General features: G+C 43.9%; 1 protein-coding gene across 1 annotated transcript in view; it reads left to right on the top strand.

The window, feature by feature from the left end:
- The window catches only part of LOC126292004 (uncharacterized), an 807,472-nt gene that overhangs the window by 600,953 nt on the left and 181,847 nt on the right, over positions 1-24,672 (top strand). Inside the window, exon 5 of the mRNA XM_049985788.1 lies at positions 14,764-14,995. Coding sequence (XP_049841745.1) covers positions 14,764-14,995 — 232 coding nt within the window. The remainder of the gene's footprint in view (positions 1-14,763; positions 14,996-24,672) is intronic.

Here is a 24,672-nt window from a genome sequence, read left to right as displayed (position 1 = left end):
CCTTTTGGCATATTTATTATTTTATACATGACATGTAAGTACTGCCAGTCTTTTACGATGATTCCGTACTTTTACCCTATCATACGTTTTTAGTCATAATTCTGTGACTATGTTACAGAATATAGACCATTCTTTGATTTAAATTCTGAGAGAGAGACTCCTAGCAGTGTTGAAACCAGGTTGTTTCAGAAACTTTAAACATTTTACCATGAGTGAAAAGAGTGGGCTTTGTCGTAGGTTTGTGAGTAGTGGGTTAAGATTTGACATTTGTTCAAAGTATTTTCATTGGCGGGGGTGCAATGGGGAAAACCTGTGGGCATTCTAGCGTGATCCTCTCTTCCACCCTCGGAAACGCAGAACTGAGTTGATAGAGGACTAGGAGCGTAACATCCGTGCCCGTCACTTACAGTTACAAAAAGCAAAGGAGGTACCAGATAGGTTGAGGAGGGCAAAGGGGACTTGGGAATGGGTACTGGCAGTTGGTAAGAAGGCAACTAGGAGGAGGAGATGTTCAGACAAGTGTACTTTGCGTATAACCAATAGATTGTCAGAGTAGGTGTAGGAAACATTCATCAGTTAGGAGGCCTAGGTGAGTTGCAGAAATAAGAAGGTTCTGCTGCTAGGTAGTACGCATGGCGGAAGTGTGAGCCAGCAGTTGCAGGAAGTGTTGGGGAGCGAGTAGCAGGTCACCAGCATTATGAAGCCTAGTGCACGGTTGGCTTAGGTGACTGTTAACATAGGGGAGTTATGTAGGAATTTTACGGAAGAGGATCAGTTAGTGATTGTGGGTGGTGCTGGGAATGGTTTTGATTGGGTCGGGGGGTATGGTGTAGGTAGTGAGCTGGTAAAGATGGCTACTCAAACTGGTGGCACCAATTTGCACTTGATGCAACCGTTTGAGCGTCATGATCGGCCTAGTCTTAACGCTCCTGTTAGGCGTGTTAATATGCGACTGGGGAAGGCTCTGATGGCGGAGGGCATGGCTCACATTGCAGTGGTGCCACCTGAGTCTGGGTCTGTCAACAGATCGGGTTTCACTAAGCATCGCTTGCATCTCAGTAGGTATGGGTAGGGGAGGCTGCAAAGCTTATAGCTGACAGTGTAGTGGGTGGTAGTGGGATCTCTCGTGGGAAAATTCCTGTCGCAGTTGGTGTTACAGCTGTATCTATTTTAGAATGAAGTCAGCTGATAGGCATCCCTCCTTAAAGGAAGTCTCTCTAACAAAGGAATCACCTTCAGAGGGGCCAGACACCCAAGTATTGAAGGAATTAGCAGTTTTCATCAAAATACAAGAAGTATTAGAGATAAAGGTAGTGAACTGTTTATAGATGTAGCCTGACATTATTGGCATATCGGAGGAACTCTGAAATAATTTGACAGTTCAGGTTACCAGGACACAAGTTAGCGGGCTGTTTTTCTAGGAGTTATTTGTGGAGCGAGGGAGTCGCTATGTACGTATAAAACGGTATTCCATCTGAGTTCGTAGATGTATCTCGGCACTGCACTGAACAGGTATTTGATTGTTGCGCAGGGGCAGTTGAATTTAGTGAAACTAGACTTCTAATTTTTGTTGTTCATGGGTCCCCCAACTCTAGCTTCAGAGCATTTCTTTTCAAGCTGGAGGGGTTCTTGGTTCACTTTCTACGAAGTACCAAGAATTAGTTATATGTGGTGACTTCAGTATTAATTTTGTATGTGATTGTGCAAGAAAAAGGGTATAAGATCATCTCCTAAATTCATAATATCTGATGTAGACGGTGTTTTTTCCAACTAGGGTGCAGGGGAACAGTAGCACAGCCATAGACAATATTTTAATTCATTCTTCATTACTAGATGGGCATTCTGGCAATAAAAGGGTAAATGGCCTTGCCGGCCGCAGTGACCGAGCGGTTCTAGGCGCTTCAGTCCGGAACCGCGAGACTGCTACGGTCTCAGGTTCGAATCCTGCCTCGGGCGTGGATGTGTTTGATGTCCTTAGGTTAGTTAGGTTTAAGTAGTTCTAAGTTCTAGGGGGCTGATGACCTCAGAGGTTAAGTCCCATAGTGCTCAGAGCCATTTGAACCATTTGAATAGCCTTCCAGACCATAAAGCACAAAGTTTAAAACTACAAGATTTTTATACTCAATCAACTGCTATATGTAATTACAATCTATCTAGGAAAGCTAATCCACCAGCAATAGAGTGTTTCTTAAACCTCGTTAAGATACAAGAATGGCAGGATGTTTATAGTGCCGATAACATAGATGGCAAATATAATGCTTTCCTTAACACATTTCTCATGCTTTTGAAAGTAGCTTTCAATTAGAACGTTCTAGATAGGGTACTAGCAGTAATAGGCAGCCTGGGTGACTGACTAGTGGGATAAGGTTATCATGTAGAACAAAGTACTAATTATATCGAAATATTAGGAATAGTCGCAATCAAGCTGCAGTAGCCCATTATAAACAGTATTGTAAGGTGCTTAAAAATGTTATTAGGCAGGCAAAAAGTATGCGGCAAGCGAATAGAATAGCTTATTCACAGGATAAAGTTAAAAACCATACGGTCAGTCATCAAGGAAACGTCTGAGAAGCAGCGCAAGGCAGACGGTATAAAGTCATTTCGCAGTAAAAGTATTTCTGATACTGGTAAGTCAGATATATGTATGTATAGTATTAACAATCACTTTCTGAGAATTGCTGCTGGAGTAAATAAAAATTTAGTTTCCGCGGGGAATCTCATAACTCTCTTGGAAAATGGCTTTCCGAGGCTGATCTTTGAAATACTACTCTGTGATACAGACAAGGGGTAGACTGAATAATTAAATCACTGAAGACAAGGACTCTCATGAATATGATGGAATACCTAGCAGAAATTACTTTGCTGCACATGTTAGCCCAGTACTTAGCCATATTTGTAAATTTTACACCTAGATGTGCCGAACTGAATATGTTGGCTCTTTTTAAAATTGAGGTCGAGACCATTCACCGAAAACCAGTCAATAATAGTCTTGAAAACGCTGTTTACCATTTCTTCCGTTTCTATATGTATGCTTGGATAGATTGCAGTACTAGCATCATCTGCAAAAAGAACTAATTCCGCTTGTTGTATATTAGACAGAAGATCGCTTAAATATATAAGGAACAATAGTTGACTTTAGTTCGAACCTAGGGGAACCCGATACGCGATTTCTCCCCCGTCAGAATAATGTCCCCAGACTACATTAGTCGAATTACTGGGCTGAGCTTTCTACGTTCTTTTGGTTACATATAACATTATCCATGTGTTGGCTATGCCATCAGTCTCATGTTGCTGTGGTGGTCTTCAGTCCTGAGACTGGTTTGATGCAGCTCTCCATGCTACTCTATCCTGTGCAAGCTTCTTCGTCTCCCAATACCTACTGCAATCTACATCCTTCGGAATCTGCTCACTGTATTCATCCCTTAGTCTTCCTTTGATTTCACCCTCCAACCCCCAAGCGTCCCCCCAATACTAAACTGATGATTCCTTGAGGCCTCAAAATGTGTTCTACCAATTGATCCCATCTTCTAATCAGTTTGTGTCAGAAATTACTCTTCTCCCCAGTTATATTAAGCACCTTCTCATTAGTTACGTGATCTACCCATCTAATCTTCATTATTCTCCTGTAGCACCACATTTCAAAAGATTCTATTCTCTTGCATCGTCAATGTTTCACTTCCATACATGACTACAGCCCATACAAATACTTTCGGAAAGGACTTCGTGACACACAAATCTATACTCGAAGTTATCAAATTTCTCTTCTTCAGAAACGCTTCCTTTACCATAGCCAGTCTACATTTTATGTCTTCCGTACTTCGACCATCATCAGTTATTTTGCTCCCAAATAGCAAACTCATTTACTACTTTAAGTGTCTCATTTTCTAATCCAATTCCCTCGGCATCGCCTGATTTAATTCGACTACATTCCATTATCCTCGTTTTGTTTTTGGTGATGTTCGTCTTATATTCTCTTTTCAAGACACTGTCCAACTGCTCTTTCAAGTCCTTCGCTGTCTGTGATAGAATTACAATGTCATCGGCGAACCTCAGAGTTTTTATTTCTTCTCCCTGGATTTTAATCTTATTCCAAATTTTTCTTTTGCTTCCTTTACTGCGTGCTCAATATACAGATTGAATAACATTCGGGATAGGATACAATTATGTCTCACTCTCTTCTCAACCACTGCTTCAGTTTCGTGCCCCTCGACACTTTTCTGGTTTCTGTACGAATTGTAAATAGCCTTTCATTCACTATGATTTACTCGTACTACTTTAAGAATTTGAAAGACTCTTCCAGTCAGCATTGTCAAAAGCCTTCTCTAAGTCTACAAATGCTATAGACGTAGGTTTTTCTTTCCTTAGATTACGTTTATGAGAAATCGTAGCGTCTGTATTGCCTCGCGTGTTACTGCTTTTCTCCGGAATCAAAAAACTGGTAGTTCGGTAATTTTCACACCTGTCAGTATCTGCTTTCTATGAAATGGGTATTATTATATTATTTTTGAAGTCTGAGGGTATTTCGCCTGTCTCATACATGCGACTCATCAGATGAAAGAGTTTTGTCATTTCTGGCTCTTCCAATGCTATCAGCAGGTCTAACGGAATGTTGTCTACTCCCGGGGCCTTGTTTCGGCTTAATCCTTTCAGTGCTCTGTCAAATTCTTCACACAGTATCATATCTCCTACCTCATTTTCATCTACGCCCCTTCCGTTTCCATAATATTGTCCTCAGCTATATATCCCTTGTATAGACCCTTACCACTAGTGGTATATGCTTCTACATCCTTGCACTGGTCATCTAGCCACTCTGCACTTCCTGTCGATACAGCTTTTAGACGTTTTTATTCACTTCCAACAGCTTCATTTACTGCGTTTTTCTATTCCCTCGTTTCATCAATTAAATCTCTTACCGAAGGATTTCTACTAGTCCTCATCCTTTTTCATGATCATCTGCTGCCATCACTATTTCATCTCTCAAAGCTAGCCATTGTTCTTCTACTGTATTCCTTTCCCCTGTTCTTGTTAATCACTCCCTAATGCTCACTCTGAAACATTCTACAACCTCTGGTTCTTTAAGTTTATCTAGGTCCCATCTCCTCATATCCATAAATTCCTGCCTGTTTACAGTTTCTTCTGTTTTAATCTGCAGTTCATAACCAATAAATTATGGTTAGTCCACATGTTCCTCTGGAAATGTCTTAACATTTAAAACCATGTCCCAAAATTTCTGTCTCACCATTATACAATCAGTCTGAAACCTTTCCTTGTATCCAGGTCCCTTCCACGTATACAAACTACTTTCGTGATTCTTAAACCAAGTGTTAGCTACGATTAAATTATGCTCTGTGCCAAATTCTACCATTGCTCTTTCATTCCTTTCCCCCAGTCCATATTCACTGGTTACTTTTTTTTCTTTTCCTTTTAATACTATCGAGTTCTAGACCCCGTAACTATTAAATTTTCATCTCCCTTGATTATCTGAATAATTTCTTTTATCCCATCATACATTTCACCAATTTCTTCATCTGCAGAGCTAGTTGACATATAAACTTGTACTACTGTAGTAGGCGTGGGCTTCGCGTCTATCTTGGCCACAATAATGCTTTCACTATGCTGTTTGTAGTAGCTTACTCGCACTCCTATTTTTTATTCATTATTAAACCTACTCCTGCATTACCCCTATTTGATTTTGTATTTATAACCCTGTATTCACCTGACCAGACGTCTTGTTTCTCCCGCCACCGAATTTCACTAATTCCCACTACATCGAACTTTAATCTATTCATTTCCCTCTTTAAATCTTCTAACGTACCTGCCCGATCCGTAGAACGCCAGTTTTCTTTCTCCTGATAACAAAGTCCTCCTGAGTAGTCCCCGCCCGGAGATCCGAATGGGGGACTATTTTACCTCCGGAATATTTTACCCAAGAGGATCATTTAACCATACGGTAAAGCTACATGCCCTCGGGAAAAATTACAGCTGTAGTTTGCCCTTGCTTTCAGCCGTTCGCAGTACCAGCACAGCAAGACGGTTTTGGTTAGTGTTACAAGGCCAGATCAGTCAATCATCCAGATTGTTGCCCCTGCAACTGCTGAAAAGGCTGCTGCCCCTCTTCAGGAACCACACGTTTGTCTGGCCTCTCAACAGATACCCCTCCGTTGTGGTTGTACCTACGGTACGGCTATCTGTATCGCTGAGGCACGCAAGCCTCGCCACCAACGGCAAGGTCCATGGTTCATGGGGGGGGGGGGGGGGGGGGGGGGCGAGGGACGTACTGGGTTCTTTTACTTATAATGTATTTGAGCCACTCATATGTTTCGGAACCTTTTCCGTATGCTCGTAGCTTCGTCAATCGCCTGCATGGGGGAACACTGTCAAACGCTTTTCGGAAATACGGAAACAAGGAACCTGCCTGTTGCCTTCATATCGTGAGGAAAGGGCGAGTAGATTTTCACACCAGCGATGCTTTCTGAATCCAGGCTTATTCGTAGACTGTAGACGGAATGTCTTCCGCCTCAACGAAATTTATTGTACTCGAAGTGAGAATATGCTCAAGAATTCTGCAGTATGCCAACGTTAAGGATACCAGTCTGTAAATTTGTGGGACCGCTCTTTTACTTTTCCCATATGCAGGAGTCACATGCGCCTTTTCGCAATCGCTTGGGACTTTGCTCTGGGCGAGAGATTCGCGATAAATGAAATCTAATTAAGAGACCAGTGCCGTAGAGTGCTCTTTGTGAAACTGAACTGGGATTCCATCCGGACCTGACGACTTATTGGTTTCCAACTCTTTCAGTTGCTTCCCGAAGCCAGGGATGACCAGTCCTGTGTCCTTCTCCCCTTTTCACTTTATCGACTGCTAACTAGGTGTTTTTGATGGAAGAGAGACAGGTTGCTGAAGGTGTAGTGAGTGCTCGTGATGCTCGTTTTCCAAGCCAGTGGTCTAAATCTGACTCGTTGTCTGTCATCGGAGTGCTGCAGGGGACTGATGAGCGGTATAGAAGAAGTTGGTTTTCGCACGTCGCTACGACAGCTCCAGCGACGGACGAGAAGGAACGTCTCCACTGTACGCCAGTTAATCATAATCTCTGGCAAAATAATAAGTAAGCAAAATTTGAAAACAAAAGAAGCAGAAATTCGGCAGGGGATCGAGTCTAAAAATGTCCCAACTCAAGAGACATTTTCTTAGGAAACTTGCAAGAGGGACATGCACATACGAGGGGGCAATGAAATGAAAGCGAGACAGATGGAAAAATGTTAGCATATTCTTTATTGGTTGAAAATTAATCGCCACTATGAGGCAAGAGGTCAGTGCCTTCATGGAAAAATGTTTGCTGTTGCCTGTGAAACAAAGATTTTGCCCAGGCGACCACCTCTTCGTCGGAAGCAAATCGACGGCAACCAGCGTCTTTCAACAGGGCTGCAAAAGTATGGAAGATGGGGACTGAATGAAGGAAGTGTAAGGATTCTGCAGCGAAAGTGATTCAGCGTAGTCCAAACAACCTTGGCAACACGTGGACCCGCCTACACATCCATCTCTCCTTGTGCGATTTCTTTATTTTTGCACCCCTGAGAAGACACATTCGTGGCAGCAGATTTACTTCGGACGTAGAGGTGCACCCCTGGGTGCAATCGTGGTTTCGCAGGCAACCGCAAATATTTTCCCATTAAGGCATTGACCACTTGTCTCACAGCGAGAAACATGTATTAACAGTTACGGCGATTACTTTTCGATTACTAAACAGTTTTCTTACATTTATTCATCCGTGTCGTTTTCATTTGACTGCCCGGAATACAGAACGTTTGGTGTAAAATTTAAAGAGTCAGTTGAAATATGGACAGCTGGAAATTAATTTCCACCAAAGACAAACTTAGCTTCGGTGAAGATCGTTTTCCCAGAAGCGATCAAGCACGTCACCTTTAACCATTAACTTCGGTTCTGCCGGATAAAACAAATCGTTGGATGCTTAGAACAATATCTGTGATGGATGCGACACCACAAATGCACAAAATGGTTTTTGCATGATCATTCTTTCCGTGGCCCATTCTTTTACAGGCAGGCATATGTGCTCATGTTTGAACTGAGAAGAGGTCTTTATTCCTCACTCTTTCCATCTTATCTTCAACACCTTCCTGCAGCACCACATTTCAAACACCTGTAATTCGTCTTTCCCACAGTCCAAGTAAACGTACCAGTACACAACTGAGCTCCAAGTACAGATTTTGAGAAATCACTTTCTGGTGGCAAATTGACTCACAATGGTCACATTTTCGGATGTTAGCAACAGTTTGTCTTGGAGGACGGCAAAGGATTCCCACTTGGCCATTTCAAGTTAATGCCGTAAGTTTGCTCCAGAAATCGTAGTGCCGTATCGGCTGAGTTGCGTGATTCCAGCGGCGGCCTTACACACACACACACACACACACACACACACACACACACACACACACACACACACTCATTAGCGTGCTTCAATTGCTCTTTTTTCACCGCTGGTTGATCGGTGCGCTCGCGTGAGTGGAGGTTGTACGGCGTGCCAGGAAAAGCAAAAGCTGTCCCTCTCCACCCCAGAACGACGTGTTTTATTTCCGGCTTCACGCGGGTCATTGACGTTCTCGCGTGTGGATCCCGCCGGATATAGGGAGCGTGTGTGTGTGTGTGTTGAGGAAAGGGGGGCGAGGCAGGGCAGAGAACATTCATTCATTTGCCAACTCAGGCTTTAATCGATTTACTAACACATTTAGCCTGTGAAAGCTAACGAATAGAACAGACGCAAGTGAATCGAGCGCAGGTAAGCTCTATAGCAAAAATGAAATTTCTTATACAGGCAATTCACCTTTATAAATGGCAGTGGCTGTTGTTGCTGTTGTCGTTGTGTACAGTCCGGACACTGGTTTGATGCAGCTATGCACGCTAGTCTATGCAGTGCAACCCTCTTCCTCTCTGAATTACCGCAGCAATCTACAGGGTCACTATAATTGAACTGTATGGGAAAAACGTAAATTAGTTCCAAACTACGGCAAGTACATACTTCATTCAACATGTAAACGTCACTATAGATATTCGAATTTAGGTTATGACGTGTTCGATATTCCTGCCATCATTGGCGACGATGTGGCGCAGACGAATGGCGAAATTCTGCATCACCCACTGAAGTGTCGAGACATCGATGCTGTCGATGACCTCCTGAATGGCTGATTTCAGCTCAGCAATGGTTTTGGGGTTAATGTTGTGCACCTTTAATATAGCCCCACAAAAACGAGTTGCGCGTGTTCAGATACGGAGAATATCGTGGTCAATCGAGGCCCATGGCAGTGGCCTCTGGGTACTCCAGAGCTAGATTGCGGTCCTCAAAGTACTCCTCAAGGACATCAAACACTCTCCTGCTTCGATGGCGCCGAACTCAGTCTTGCATGAACCACATCTTGTCGACATTAGGTTGACTTTGGATAATGGAGATGAAATCATCTTCGAAAACCTTCACGTACCGTTCGTTAGTCGCCGTGCCATCAAAGGATATCGAACGGATCATTCCGTGACTGGACTCTGCACGAAATGCGGATTCTCAGTTCCTCTAATGCGCCAGTTTTGCTTATTGACGAACCCATCGAAATGAAAGTGAGCTTCGTCGCTGAACCAAACCATGGATGCGAATACTGACACTAATTCCCACCATGTCCCGCGGCCAACTGTGCAGTTTGAACGTCGTGACGCAAACCGTTCAGAAGTTACGACGATTTTATTTCATTTAGTTCAATAACTGTCACCCTAGACACACCGTTCAGTCTTCCTTCTGTAATGAACCCGAGATCCCTTTATATAGTTTTTCCTTCCCGAGACTTCCCTCCACTACCATACTGACGACTGCTTTATGCCTCAGGCTGTGTCCTATCATCCGATCTTTTCATTCAGTCAGCTTATCCCACAATTTTTTTTACCGATTTTTTCAATACAGTCTTATTAGTTACTCTAGCTACGAATCTAATTTTCAGTATTCTTTCGTAGCAGCACACTTCAAGAGCTTCCGTTCTCTTCTTGTCTGAACTTTTTGTCGTCTATAAGGCTACACACCAGACAAATACCTCCAGAAAAGTCTGCCTAAGAGTTAAATTTATATTCAGTGTTAACAACTTCTTAAAATCTCATCTGGATATTGTAAGTATACATTCTGTATCCTCGTTACTTCTATCATCATCATCAGTTATTTTACTCCCCAAGTAAGAGAACTTTATCTACTACTGTCAGCAGCTCATTACCTAAATAATTTCTTCAGTACAGCCTCCTTTAATTCGAATACATTCCATTAGCTCTGTTGTTGGGCATCTCATATCCTCCTCTCGAGACACTATACAGCTCTTCCAAGTCCCTAGCTGTTTGCATCGACTGCCTTTTTTTTACGAGTTTAGTGTCCACGAAAGCAAATTTTAAATGTTACTCCGCTTCCTTGGTTCTGTTGTCATTGTTACTAAAGTTCAAAATTTAGTTTCACACTTTCAAGTTGCGGTGAATGGTATTGGTAATCTTAACACAACTACTCTTCCAAGTCCCTAGCTGCCTCTGACGGATTTACAACCTCAGAGTTTTTATTTCGTCTACATGAAATTTAATTTCCTTTATGCATTTCTCCTTTCCTTCCTTTAGAGCCTTCTCGGTTTAGAGATTAAATAACGTCGGAGATGGCTACAGTCATGTGTAATCTCAACTGCTGCTGTCCGTTTATATGCTTAGAGTTTAACTGCAGTCTGGTTTTTGTATAGTTTTTGAATAGCCTTTCCTCCTTTCATTTTATCCCTGCTCCCTTCAGAATTTCGAAGAGTGTATTCCAGTCAACATTGTTAATATCTTTGTGTAAGTCTACAAACAAAGTTTGTCTTCCTGTAACATGTCTTCCAAAATATGCCGTACCATCAATATTGCCTCGTGTGTTTTTCATTTGTCTGGAAACTAAACCGATGCTCTCATAGTTGGGCTTCTACCAATTTTCCCACTTTGCTGTAAATAATCAGTATATTCTGATACAATCCGCCAGTGTTTGAAAACCAAATAACCAACACCTGACTTAGCATGTCCGTTCCAGAAATAAATATTCATAGTTACGCATTTATTTATTTAACCTGACAAGATCGCTCCGTCAGTCGCTCTCTTATGTTTAATGCACCCTACGTGTTTTACGTTAAGTTCATGATGACAAGCATCTAATATAGAAGCCAACATTTAGAAATGACTATGACATAAAAATGACAATTACTACAATAATCACATAATACAAGCGAGTGCTAGGTTGGAAGAGAGAGAGAGAGAGAGAGAGAGAGAGAGAGAGAGAGAGAGAGAGAGAGAGAGAGAGAGACCGGGGGGAGGGGGGGAAATTATTTTGAAAAAAATTCTGGAAATCATGATTTCGCAAAATAGCTGTACGTCACTACTTTCTTAAAACCAGCAACAGACTAACCCCAAACATGAAAATGGCATTAGTAATCTCATATACAATAACTTCATCAAAATCATAGGATACAGGAAAGAGCCCGATTTATACATTATAGGACACATCACTAAAATATATCAATTCAATTTAAGTTCTTGCTTCGCAGTGTTAACATAATGCCTTATGCATAAATAGTTCCTATATCCTGTATTTTCTGTCGTCTGAAGACATAAAACTGGTATAGACAGAACTGGCCCTAGCTGGGCGTTGGAGTTGTAATTAACGTCGTTTTTTATGTTTGTACATTGTCTGTTCTTTGACCAAAACAAATAGTTTCAATAAGGAGGCGACATATAGATGTTGCGACAAATCGCGATTTTTCGGAAGTATTCAAAGCTGTGTATTATCGCCTCCTTAAAAAACCGTAATGTAACATAATCTATGTTATCAGTATTTTGTGGCCTCGGAACATTTATTAGACCGTCTTTATCCACTTTATAAACGTCAGCCATATGACACACAGCTTGCACGCACGTTGTTGGTGAGTATTTCGCTTTCCAACAGCTGCCAGGGTTTCTGTTATCCCTCTGCTGCTTTCTTCTTCTGCTGCCCATCCAGTCTTAGCAGTCAGCATTTGTCATCGGTCAGGAATTATGACTGCAACAAATATTTTCCCGATTTGGAAATTCGACAATTAAATTACTGGTTAATTCTAAGTGAACGACGCACTGCTTTGAGACAATGGCATTTGTGAGCCGAAGTATAATGTTTTGGACTACAGAGAGACAACACATTGGCTGGTAAAGTTTTGTTGAATGTCTTTTGTCGCGTGTCCTTTATTTGTTGGTAAAAGCGTTAAGATTACCAATACCATTCACCGCAACTTGAAAATGTGAAACTAAATTTTGAACTTTAGTAACAATGACAACAGAACCAAGGAAGTGGAGTAACATTTACAATTTACATTCGTGGACACTAAACTCGTAAAAAGAGGCAGTCGATGCTAGCAGCACCAGACCGCTCACTGGCTCATTGTTCCTTGACTCAATAAAAAATCTTTTTTTGTTTGAAGGCTTTGTTAAATTTTGTCTCGTTACTTTAGAATTACGAACATTAATATATATTTTGCAAATAAAAGTCTGACAATTGTCTGTGTTTCGGTATTTTTATCTTCGTCCCATATGTCAAAAATCCGAAAATTCGAAAGACGTACAATCGACGAACTTTTATTCGTGCAATGTATATCTTTCACTGCCTCTATGTGGCATATTAAACAATTATTGATTCGATAAAACTAAAAGCTATTGTGTTTGACACGATTGATTTAGGAAGATACCTGTCTTCGTTGATCGAATTAGCTGTTATCTGATTTCGCTTTCATGTTGATGACCACTGTCATACATTGTATTCACGCTGGGTTATAGTCCACAGTTAAGGGAAGTGGAGGTTGTACACACTGCCAATGCTTCAAAAAGTTTTAGTTTTCGTGTGTTAAAAGCTGAAACAAGAATCGGTGTGAGAGGAAATTCTCTAGGAGCGGTCACTTGTGACTAATGCCTATTTTGATAAAAACCTGCATTATTTGATGTTTAGGTGAAGGTGACAGAAGCCAGCTCGGAATACTAATAGTATTTTTGGCGATCTCCAGTCGTGAAGATGTTACTGGAAGCAGAGGTCTCTAGTGAAGACTCTGTATGGTGCATGCTGAGAGGCTGGATTGTCTGCTGAGGGACTTACTCACTCTGTCTGTCGTGAAAGATTAATTTTTGTTGATCATAGTTTCTAATTATAAGACTGAACTACGTAAAACAACTAAAAGGGTTAGGTGCACCAGCTGTTGTAGTGTAATACACGTACAGTTTTATTGGTTTCATTTCTAGCAACGTCTCAAATTTGGCAGTGCCTAGGTTGGTTGTGGTCACTAATTCGCCGCGCGGGATTAGCCGAGCGGTCGGGGCGCTGCAGTCATGGACTGTGCGGCTGGTCCCGGCGGAGGTTCGAGTCCTCCCTCGGGCATGTGTATGTGTGTATTTGTCCTTAGGATAATTTAAGTAGTGTGTAAGCTTAGGGGGTGATGACCTTAACAGTTAAGTCCCATAAGATCTCACACACATTTGAATTTTTTTTGTCACTAATTCCAAAACGACTGCCAGCTTTCCATCAACAGTGATCTGCCCTCGCTATTAATAACTAGCTCAGGGTAATTTGCACAGGTGTTGGACTTTGATACGAGGAAAACATTTAGGGGATTTACGCCAATACGTAAAGTGGTCACTTGTTTTTTCAAAATTTATTGCATTGACGCGTTTCGGGGAACAACTCATCATCAGAACGTCAAAAAGACGAGTCTTCAAAGAAAGTGCGTAGTTATATGTCCCACTCCCCCGCATCAGTACTCAACTGACTGTTAGGTGAGTACCGATGCTGAACACTGATCCATGTGACTACATACTTTGTACGAAGACTTGTCTTTTTGGTATGCTGATGATGGGCGGTGCCCGAAACGCGTCAATGTAATACATTTTGAACAACAAGTGATGAGAATGAGATTTTCACTCTGCAGCGGAGTGTGGTCAGATAACTTTCTGGCAGATTAAAACTGTGTGCTGGACCGAGAGTCGAACTCGGGACCTTTGCCTTTCGCGGGCAAGTGCTCTACCACCTGAGCTACCCAAGCACGACTCACGATCCGTCCTCACAGCTTTACTTGTGCCAGTACCTCGTCTCCTACTTTCCAAACTTCACAGAAACTCTTCCAAGAGTGCTAGCTCTGCAAGGTTCGCAGGAGACCACGTTGTGAAGTTTGGAAAGTAGGAGACGAGGTACTCCCAGAAGCAAAGCTGTGAGGACGGGTTGTGAGTCGTGTTTGGGTAACTCAGATGGTAGAGCACTTGCGCGCGAAAGGTAAAGGTTCCGAGTTCGAATGTCGGTACGGCACACAGTTGTAATCTGCCAGAAAGTTTCAACAAGTGATCAGTTTATTCTAATGACCTATACGGAATTGGCATAACTCTCCTCAAATTCATGTCACGTTTGTAGGCCTCCGACGCGACTTTATATCTGACCCCAAGGGGAACCCTCGCAGGCCAGTATTTACGGAAATGTTGTGGAGTACTTGATTGCCGCATAGTGCTCGGATGACTCGTCAAGTGGCATCTCCTTGGTGGCAGCTGGGTTTAAGGGGTCCGGCTTCTCCACCACGTAAACGTGACGGAGGCGAGCACCGTTCAGCCCAGTTAACTTGCTCATAGCACTTGCTACCGTTCCTCCCTTTACTGGCCTGGTCCACCATGTACCACTGGAGCGCTGCTCTGAGACGCGCCGCCGTCTGTTGCAGGCACCGAGAGTCGTCGGAGCTGTCGTCGAAGAAGGCGGCGGCTGCGGCGTCGGCGGACGACCTGCTGGCGTCCCAGCAGCTCCAGCAGCAGCAGGCCGACCTGGAGCTGGAACTGGCCGCCATGGACGACGGCGCCCCCCACCGCGAGATGGCCGTCGACGTGCCCGACAGCTTCGTGGCGCGCACCAAGACGCCGCCCAGATACCCGCCGCCCAGGCCGCGCTCCCAGCAGGTCAGTGACATCTGCCACACCGTGAAAGCTACGCTGTCTATTTGGCCTCGTTTTCCTATTCGTATTCCTACTGCAACCGAAGAGACGGCTGACGTCTTCAATTAAATGCATCCAACTGAGCAGTCTGAATATGTGCGAAGAACAGAAGAGAATCCATCATAATTTTCCATCATCTCCATCTTCATCAGTTTCATCTTAATCTTTGTCCTCACTTATCACCACATCGTCCTGACTCATCCAAACAATCCCTTCACTTACCACCATATTCGTCCTTCCTGATCACTACGTTCATCCTCACACAAGACCACCTCAGTCCCCACTCGTCACCATCTCCATCCTCAGCCATCAACACATTCATCCTAACGTACGACCACCACTTTCCTCACTCATCAACATCCGTATCCTGATCACCATCTTCATCCTATCTCGTCACCTCCGTCTCCTCTCGTCACCACCACCTCCATTTCCTGTCGTCACCACCACCTCCCCACCTCAATCTCCTCTTGTCAGAACCATTCAATCTCCTCTCGTCACCACCGCCTCCGTGCCCTCTCGTCACCACCGCCTCCGTGCCCTCTCGTCGCCACCGCCTCCGTGCCCTCTCGTCGCCACCGCCTCCGTCCCCTCTCGTCGCCACCGCCTCCGTCCTCATTCAATGCCAGATCCAAATCACCACGACTACAACCATCCTTATCACCATCGTAATTATCACAGCCATTGTTATTACCACCATAGTTGTCATTGTCTTCATGTTTGTCATATTCTCCTCCTCCTCCTCCTCCACTACGGCATTCCTCATTTTCAGGCGTTGTATTTTCACTATTGGGCAAGGGCCTCCTCTAACTTTTTTCCATGGTTCACAATTTACTATTGTACCTGTCCGTTCTCATGCTGCATGTCTTCCAAAACCCATTCTCCAGTACGACTTCCAAGTGAAAATCAGGTACTCGAAACACATGCACCTACCGTGCCTGCGAATAAATCAGCAGCCAAACACATAGCAGGTGTGTCTATAAAGTCAGTGATGTATAGAATGTGCTGAATGTGGGATTCTAAATTTCCAATTACACTGTGCTCTGCACATATGCAGAAACTGAATGGGGACAGCATCTGCTAACATTGGAAGTTAACCTACTCTTGCAACGTTCACTCCTATTATAAAAATGCATGTAGTGCTTCCGTGACTACTTAATCTTTATTGTGTTGTTTTCTTTATTTTCGTGACACGCTGAAAAGGTTGTACAAGGTCCTGATATTTTCCCTGCCACTACTCCTCTGCAAGAGAGACGAAATATCGAAAGTAAAATAGTATTTACATGTTGCAGAGAAAAAGCCTACTCTTTGCATAAATAAGAACAGATGTACACCCACATAAATGATTTCAACGATGAATGAATCACTTGCAAAAAAAATTTGGTGTTAACGAGATAAAAAGGATAAAGCAAAAAGGCGCTATTTGCTGCGCTCTAGATATTGTTTCTTGTGTTTGCTAGTTTGTTTTCGCGTTAAAATAAATGCATATCTTTTAAACTGTATAGGTGAGACATTTTCTATTCTTTCAGTTCTCAGGATAGCACACACCGTTTGATAAAAACATCCTCTATGAACTTTGCTTTGGTCAGTAGTAAACTCTGTCACCAGTCATTTTGTTACGTTATTTTGTTGTCTTCGCGAAAAAGATAGTCCCTCATCGCCGGAGGGTGTGGCCGTGCGGTTCTAGGCGCTTCAGTCTGGAACCGCGTGACCTCTACGGTCGCAGGTTCGAATCCTGCCTGGGGCATGGATGTATGTGATGTCCATAGGTTCGTTACGTTTAAGTAGTTCTAAGTTCTAGGGGACTGAAGACCTCAGATGTTAAGTCCCATAGTGCTCAGAGCCATTTGAACCATTTTTTTGTCCCTCATCAGATCACTTTGATCGTTCAGGTGACAAGCTGTGCAGCAGACAGCCGCCTGTGGCAATACGCGCAGTTGGTGCGTCCACGTGTAAACAAAAATGACCACTGAACACGGACGAGACGCCTGGCCGCAGGTTATGTCTGGTTTCATTTCATTTTTGTGGATGATATTAGCGCTGGTGATAATCGGCGGTGCATGACGATCTGGTGTATTGAAAATTGAAAGACTGCAGAAATGTACGCAGATGGATCCAGAAGTATACTGAACACCAGTGTTAGCTTCCAATCATCTCATTATACGGCAATGATACGTACACTGAAAAGAAAGGGGCGTATTAACGCAGTAAGCGTCTGATGTTTACTGGGCTGCTGTTGTGGTCACAGTCGACAGATGGTTAGTATTCACTATCGTAAAGTAACAGCTGTCATGTGGGGAACGCAGAACGTGCTTGGGCCTCCGGTTAAGGCAGTCGGGTGTCTCTATGGGTCCGGAATGTCTTTGGACAGCCGGGTGTTTGTACACTTCCCCAGGTGTATGCACGCTGTGATTGTGTGTACATACGGGGACAATTGCCCAGGCTGGTAACAACGAGGCGCAGTCTCCACACAATATCATCCTACCTGGGCACTGCATCACACAGTTCTGATGTAGTAGCGTTTTACAAAAATACCTTTGGAAATCAAGCAAGTGCCGTTTAAGGTAGTCGTTTGCCGTTTGAGACAATAATGATCGATAAAAAGCAGCTTAGTGTCCACTCACACACAGAGATATGCTATGCATATTTGAGTTTGAAGACGTCGTGATGTGTCTTTCATGTCCCACGGTTATAACGCTACAAAATACGTAATTCATTTCACAGGCTTGATTCAGTTATTTGTAATATACACTGAAGCGAAAAGGAAACTGGTATAGGCACGCCTATTCAGAGATATATGTAAACAGACAGAACACGGCGCTTGAGGTCGGCAACGCCTATACAAGGCAACAAGTGTCTGGCGCAGTTATTAGATCGGTTACTACTGCTACAGTGGCAGGTTATCAAGATGTGAGGGAGTTTGAACGTGGTGTTATAGTCGGTACATAGCATCTCCGACGTAGAAATGAAGTGGGGATTTTCCCATACGACCATTTCACGAATGTACCGTGAATATCGGGAATCTGGTAAAACATCAAACCTCTAACATCGTTGCGTCCGGAAACAGATTGTGCAACAACGGGACACACGATGACTGAAGAGAATCGTTCAAAGTGACAGAAGTGCTGCTCCGTCAACAAGTGTCAGCATGCGAACCATTGAACGAAACGTCATCGATACGGGGTTTCGGAGCCGAAGGCCCCTTCGTGTACCCTTGATGACTGCACGACACAAAGCTTTTCGCCTCGCCTGGACCCGTCAACACAGACATTGGACTGCTGACGACTGGCAACATGTTGCCTGGTCGGACGAGTCTGGTTTCACATTCTATCGAGCGGATGGACGTGTACGGGTATGGAGACAATCTCATGAATGCATGGACCTTGCATGTCAGCAGAAGACTGTTCAAGCTAGTGAAGTCTCTGTAATAGTGTGGGGCGTGTGAAGTTGGAGTGGTATGGGATCTCTGGTACGTCTAGACAGGTTATAATTACGTAAGCATCCTCTCTCATCACCTGCACCCATTCGTGTCCATTGTGCATTCCGATGGACTCGGGTAATTCCAGCAGGACAATGCGACACCCCACACGTCCAGGATTGCCACAGAGTGGCTCAAGGAACACACTTCCGAGTTTGAACACTTCCGCTGGCCATCAAACACTATTGAGCGTATCTGGGATGCCTAGCAGAGTGCTGTTCTCCACCCTCCCGTACTTGTATGGTTTATGGACAGCCCTGCAGGACTCATGGTGTCAGTTCCCTCCATCACTACTTCAGACATTAGTCAAGTCCATGCCACGTCGTGTTGCGGCATTGCTGCGTGCTCTCGGGGGCCCTACACGATGTTGTGCAGGTGTACCAGTTTCTTTGGCGCTCCAGTGTATAATGTACAGTGTGTAAACTTTTAGATGGCACACCTCTCCCTAGTCCTAAATCGGTAGTAGTCGGTAAACGTCGGGAGGCTTCGGTAGGCACGCAGTGTCGACTGCTGCCAACATTACGTAGCTGACTGTGTTGTACAAGGTAGCCATTGTCGTCTGCTTCGTTATTGTTTTGCTCTGTACTGTTCTGCGTCTTTTTATTGTGCAGTTGTGCTAAACATTATCAAAATGAGTGAAGAGGCAGTTGCTGGCCCATCTCGGGAGTCGCCAACAACCCCTACCGGTAGACCTAGGGTTAGAAGCAAACCAGTATTACGTAGCGATGCTCCCAAAATTATATTCCGTGTGACTGAATGCTGCGAAAGGGAAAAGGAGCAGAAAAAATTGCTTCACCCCATTTACAAATCTTCAGTGAGAGCTGCTACATATACAAGACAAAGCAGGCGAAGCATTGGAAGATTCAAACAGTTTTCCAAGAATCATCCTGGCGTATCACCACAAACACCTGGCAAGAAAAGGTGAGTTTCCATTTCAGATATTTTGTTCGCGATCACTTTGAAGGAGCCCCCTATTTCGTCCGAATTACCTTGCTACCGTATTGCTTTGTATGTAAATACAACTTGTTACTGTATTATTTCGAAACACATCCATATTACAGTACATTTCCAGATTCAAAAAAATACGTGCAGTGCAACTTAGGAGAAGAAGTGGAGAAATCGAAGTAATGATCGATGATTTCACTGCAATCGGATGAATGGTTTGTGAGCGCATACTAGACACACACAAAATATATATATATATATATATATATATATATATGACGATTTCAGTTTCGTTTACGAACAACATTAAAGCGAGTTTTACTTCCAAGCCTTTCGCCTGCTTTCGTGTAAGCATGACGTGCAATTTGTAGTGCCAGCACTGCAACTGGCAGGTGTGCCTTGTCCCCCCCGCCCCAACGGCTCCCCTCCCCTCCCCTCGCCAGCCAATGCTTGCTTCCTCCTCTCCCCGCACTCTCCTCATAACTCTGCCGTCTTACAGTTAACACACTGTAAATCTTAGCTTACAGACAGGAAAGGATCGAAATATGTTGGCACCGAGTTGAAGAAAAACGTGTCTATTAATGTATTTGCCTGTAACAGTGGATTTATTTTTTATGTCTTTTCTGACAGACCCGACTAAAACAAGCAAGTAAATCAGCTATCGCCGAGCGCTGTCTCAGACCAAATTGTGAAATGAAATAGGGAGGAGGGGAGGAGAGACCAGTATAGAAGTGCAGACTAGTTTATGGGACTGCTTAATTAAGGAGTCTGTTGAAAGAAAGATGTCGGAAAATCTAATAAACAGGGACGCGTAGGTTTCAAATTAAACAAGGTGCGGCGTCTGGCACTGAGTTCAATAAGATATCTCACCTGCCGCCACGTCCACCGGAGCTAGGCAACACTGCAACACTGACAGAATTTGCGTTACACAGAATACCAAGGCGGAGGACTTTGGAAAACAAAAGAGCCTCAATGGCCGTAGTGAGCATTCGGAGCCTCAATTATAAATAAACAGCCGTGCGAGACAGACAGTAGTTCACAGTTTGGTTGGAGCCCAGGCAGCGAGTACATGTAACAGCGCTTGAAGAAGGCGGCGTTGTGCATAAATTGGGAACAAAAAATGCTGCTGAATACCCGGAAACGCACTACTTACGTACATACTGCTGTTGGGACTCAGCAAACTGTGTGAAGCCTTTGATACAGCAAGTTCGTAATATACAGGTTTAAAGTACATGAGAGGTTGTTTTTGTTGTTGTTGTTGTTGTTGTTGTCTTCATTCCTGAGACTGGTTTGATCCAGCTCTCCATGCTAATCTATCTTCTGCAAGCTTCTTCATCTCCCAGTACCTACTGCAACCTACATCCTTATGAATCTGCTTAGTGTATTCATCTCTTGGTCTCCCTCTACGACTTTTACCCTCCACGGTGCCCTCCAATGCTAAATTTGTCATCCCTTGATGCCTCAGAACATGCCCTACCAACCGGTCCCTTCTTCTTGTCAAGTTGTGCCACGAACTCTTCTTCTCCCCTATTCTATTCCATACCTCCTCATTAGTTACGTGATCTACCCATCTAATCTTCAGCATTCTTTTGTAGCACCACATTTCGAAAGCTTCTATTCTCTTCTTGTCCAAACTAGATATCGTCCATGTTTCACTTCCATAATTGGCTACACTCCATACAAATACTTTCAGAAACGACTTCCTGACACTTAAATCTATACTCGATGTTAACAAATTTCTCTTCTTCAGAAACGCTTTCCTTGCCATTGCCAGTCTACATTTTATATCCTCCCTACTTCGACCATCATCAGTTATCACCCAACTTAATTCGACTACATTCCATTATCCTCGTTTTGCTTTTGTTGATGTTCATATTATACCCTCCTTTCAAGACACTGCCTAGTCAGTTCAACTGCTCTTCCAAGTCCTTTGCTCTCTCTGACAGAGTTGCAGTGTCATCGGCGAACCTCAAAGTTTTTATTTCTTCTCCATGAATTTTAATACCTACCCCGAATTTTTCTTTTGTTTACTTTACTGCTTCCTCAATATACAGATTGAACAACATTGGGGACAGGCTACAACCCTGCTCTCACTCCCTTCCCAACCACTGCTTCCCTTCCATGCCCCTCGCCTCTTATAACTGCCATCTGGTTTCTGTACAAATTGTAAATAGCCGTTTACTCCCTGTATTTTACCCCTGCCACCTTCAGAATTGGAAAGAGAGTATTCCAGTCAACATTGTCAAAAGCTTTCTGTAACTCTACAAATGCTAGAAACGTAGGTTTGCCTTTCCTTAATGTTTCTTCTAAGATAAGGCGTAAAGTCAGTATTGCCTCACGTGTTCCAAAAAGAGGTAGTACTGCTTAAAGCGGGCAAAAAAGGCCTCACAAACATACTTTTTGTCTAGCCAACATCTGGGTTGAGAACCCTCCACACAGAATTCAGACTAAAAAAAAAAAAATGCAGTTTCTTCCAGCGGCTTGCCAACAGGTTCGCGTCAGTATCAATGTGTGAACAGGAACGGTGCGTGGCAGGCTAAAAAGAAAATGCAGTTTTGGAGACACATTAACAGGTGCTGTTCATCGTCGATTTATACACGAACTATTGGTGAACTTTTCCCTAGCAGAAAGGCAACGGATTTGTTTCCTGGATGACTATTTGCTGCGCCTCGTACGCCAGTAGCCGAACAAAAGCCTCTAGCGGGCGACGTGTTGGTCCAGAGTTCCAGAAGGACGAGCAAGCACTCTTGCACGCTCAGCAAGCAGATAGCTTTCGTACGACACAATGCTTCGAATGTCAACAGCAGTCAGTTCTAAGCCAAGCTTTATTACCTTTATCACCAGTTCCACTTTCATTCGCCAGCCATGGTTGGAACAATAAAATTAATGCGATATTTGCAATTGAAACTAGGATACTGAAGTGGATAGTACAAAACATAAATTTAGGGACTAGATGACAAAAGACAAACAATATTACAACACAGTGTAGTAAAATAGCTGCGTTGCTGCCGTTTTCATTGGCACTGTTGCCGGCCGGTGTGGCCGAGCGGTTCTAGGCGCTTCAGTCTTGAACCATGCAACCGGTACGGTTGCAGGTTCGAATCCTGCCTCGGGCATGGATGTATGCGATGTCTGTGGGTTAGTTACATTTAAGTAGTTGTAAGTTCTAGGGGACTCATGACCTCAGATGTTAAGTCCCTTAGTGCTCAGAGCAATGTGAAATATTTTTGGCACTGTGTTGCAGCTCAGGTAGACACCGTTCTCTCATCAGAGGAGTGTTCTCAATTCTGTACGAGGAATGCTCCCTAAATATGTACCGTTGGTAATGAGTGAATATCCTTCAGTAGAACACTGAACAATTTTTGGGCCACCGTTGGGAAGCTCTTTCGCATGTTAGCTAATCGACATCTTGCCCTGTCTAGCGAGTGCTGTATTGATGAACTTATAATGTGAACCTTCCTGGCAAATTAAAACTTTGTGCCGGAGCGAGACTCGATGTCGGGACCTTTGCCTTTCGCGGGCAAGTGGTCTACCAACTGAGCTACCCAAGCATGACTCACGCTCCGTCCTCACAGCTTTACTTCCGCCAGTACCTCGTCTCCTACCTTCCTTTCTTTCAGGAGTGCCAGTTCTGCGAGGTTCGCAGGAGAGCTTCTGTAAACTTCGGAAGGTAGGGGCCGAGGTACTGGCGGAAGTGAAGTTGAGGACGGGGCGTGAGTCGTGCCTGGGTAGCTCAGTTGGTAGAGGAGTTGCCCGCGAAAGGCAAAGGTCCCGAGTTCGAGTTTCGGTCCGGCACAGTTTTAACTTGCCAGGAAGTTTCGTATCAGCGCACACTCCGCTGCAGAGTGAAAATCTCATTCTGGAAACTTACAATGTGTCTTTGGGGGAACAAGGCAACTGAAAATAATTTGCTGCAAAGAGTCAGATCTCCTAATCTGGAGAAAATAGTTTGCAGTGGTCAGTTTTTTTTTACTTGAGGTGATGATCCACATTCCTTTCTGTTGCTATAAAAACACATTCTTGTAACCTGCGCAACGGCTCAACCGGTACAGAACCCATGAGAGTTTGGAACATAAAAGGTTTGTGTGCCGTTGACAGGTTAACTTGGTATCAAATAAAAAGATCAATAGCTGGACAGCTGCTGTACATCCAGTGTTCCAGCACCTCTGAGGCTGCGTATCGTTCTCTGTTTTTCGTCTTCATTATGTTTTATCTGCTTCGTGGTGAACCAGACCTTGGCTACGCTGAATAGGTCTCCTGAGTACTGAACAGCCTGAACTGCGTTCTCCCTTTTTGTGAACAAAGTTTTTCATCTGCAAACTGCAGTGTGTACCCACTAGCGCCTATGTAATTAACTAAAATTAAGAACGACAGAAGTCCTATTACGGATGTTTGTGGCAGACCGTGTTTTGACTTCATTTCACCTGAATCTGCTCCTTGCACTGACAGTTTGTTCTCTGTTATTTAGGTAGCATTTGACAGTTTGAAAACACCTCCCTCCCAATACCACATGACTTTAGCTGGTCGTTATGTGGGACACAATCAAAATGCCTTACTAAGGTCGCAGAGTGTCAGTACTGTAGACCCCGTATGTGCCAAAGAGACTGATATAGGCATGCGTATTCAAATACAGACGTATGTAAACAGGCAGAAACGGCCCTGCTGTCGGCAACGCCTATATAAGACAAGTGTCTGGCGCAGTTAGATCGGCTACTGCTGCTACAGTGGTATGTTATCAAGATTTAAATGAGCCTGATATGGGCTTTCCGAGCCGAAGAGCCACTTATGTACCCTTGATGACTGGACGATACAAAGCTTTACGTCTCGCCTGGGCCCGCCAACGCCGACGTTGGACTGTTGATGACTGGAGACATGTTGCCTGGTCGGACGAGCCACGTTTCAAATTGTATAGAGCGTGTGGACGTGTACGGGTGTGGAGACATCCTCATGAATCCATCAACCCTGCATGTCGGCAGGGGACTGTTCAATCTGCTGGAGGCTTTGTAATGTGTCGGGCGTGTGCAGTCGGTGTCATATGGGCCCCCTTATACGTCTGCCAGGTGACACGTACGTAAGCATCCTGTCTAATCACCTGCATCCATTCATGTCCATTTTGGATTCCGACGGACTTGGGCAATTCCAGCAGGACAATGCGTCCAGAAATGCTAGTGTGTGGCTCCAGTAAACACTTCGGAGTTTAAACGCTTCCGTTGGCCGTCAA

This window comes from Schistocerca gregaria, chromosome 9 (assembly GCF_023897955.1).
Source record: "Schistocerca gregaria isolate iqSchGreg1 chromosome 9, iqSchGreg1.2, whole genome shotgun sequence".
In the NCBI taxonomy this organism is placed as follows: Eukaryota; Metazoa; Arthropoda; class Insecta; order Orthoptera; family Acrididae; genus Schistocerca; species Schistocerca gregaria.
The sequence above is the reverse complement of the archived record's forward strand: the minus strand, read 5'-3'. Positions and strand labels throughout refer to the sequence as shown.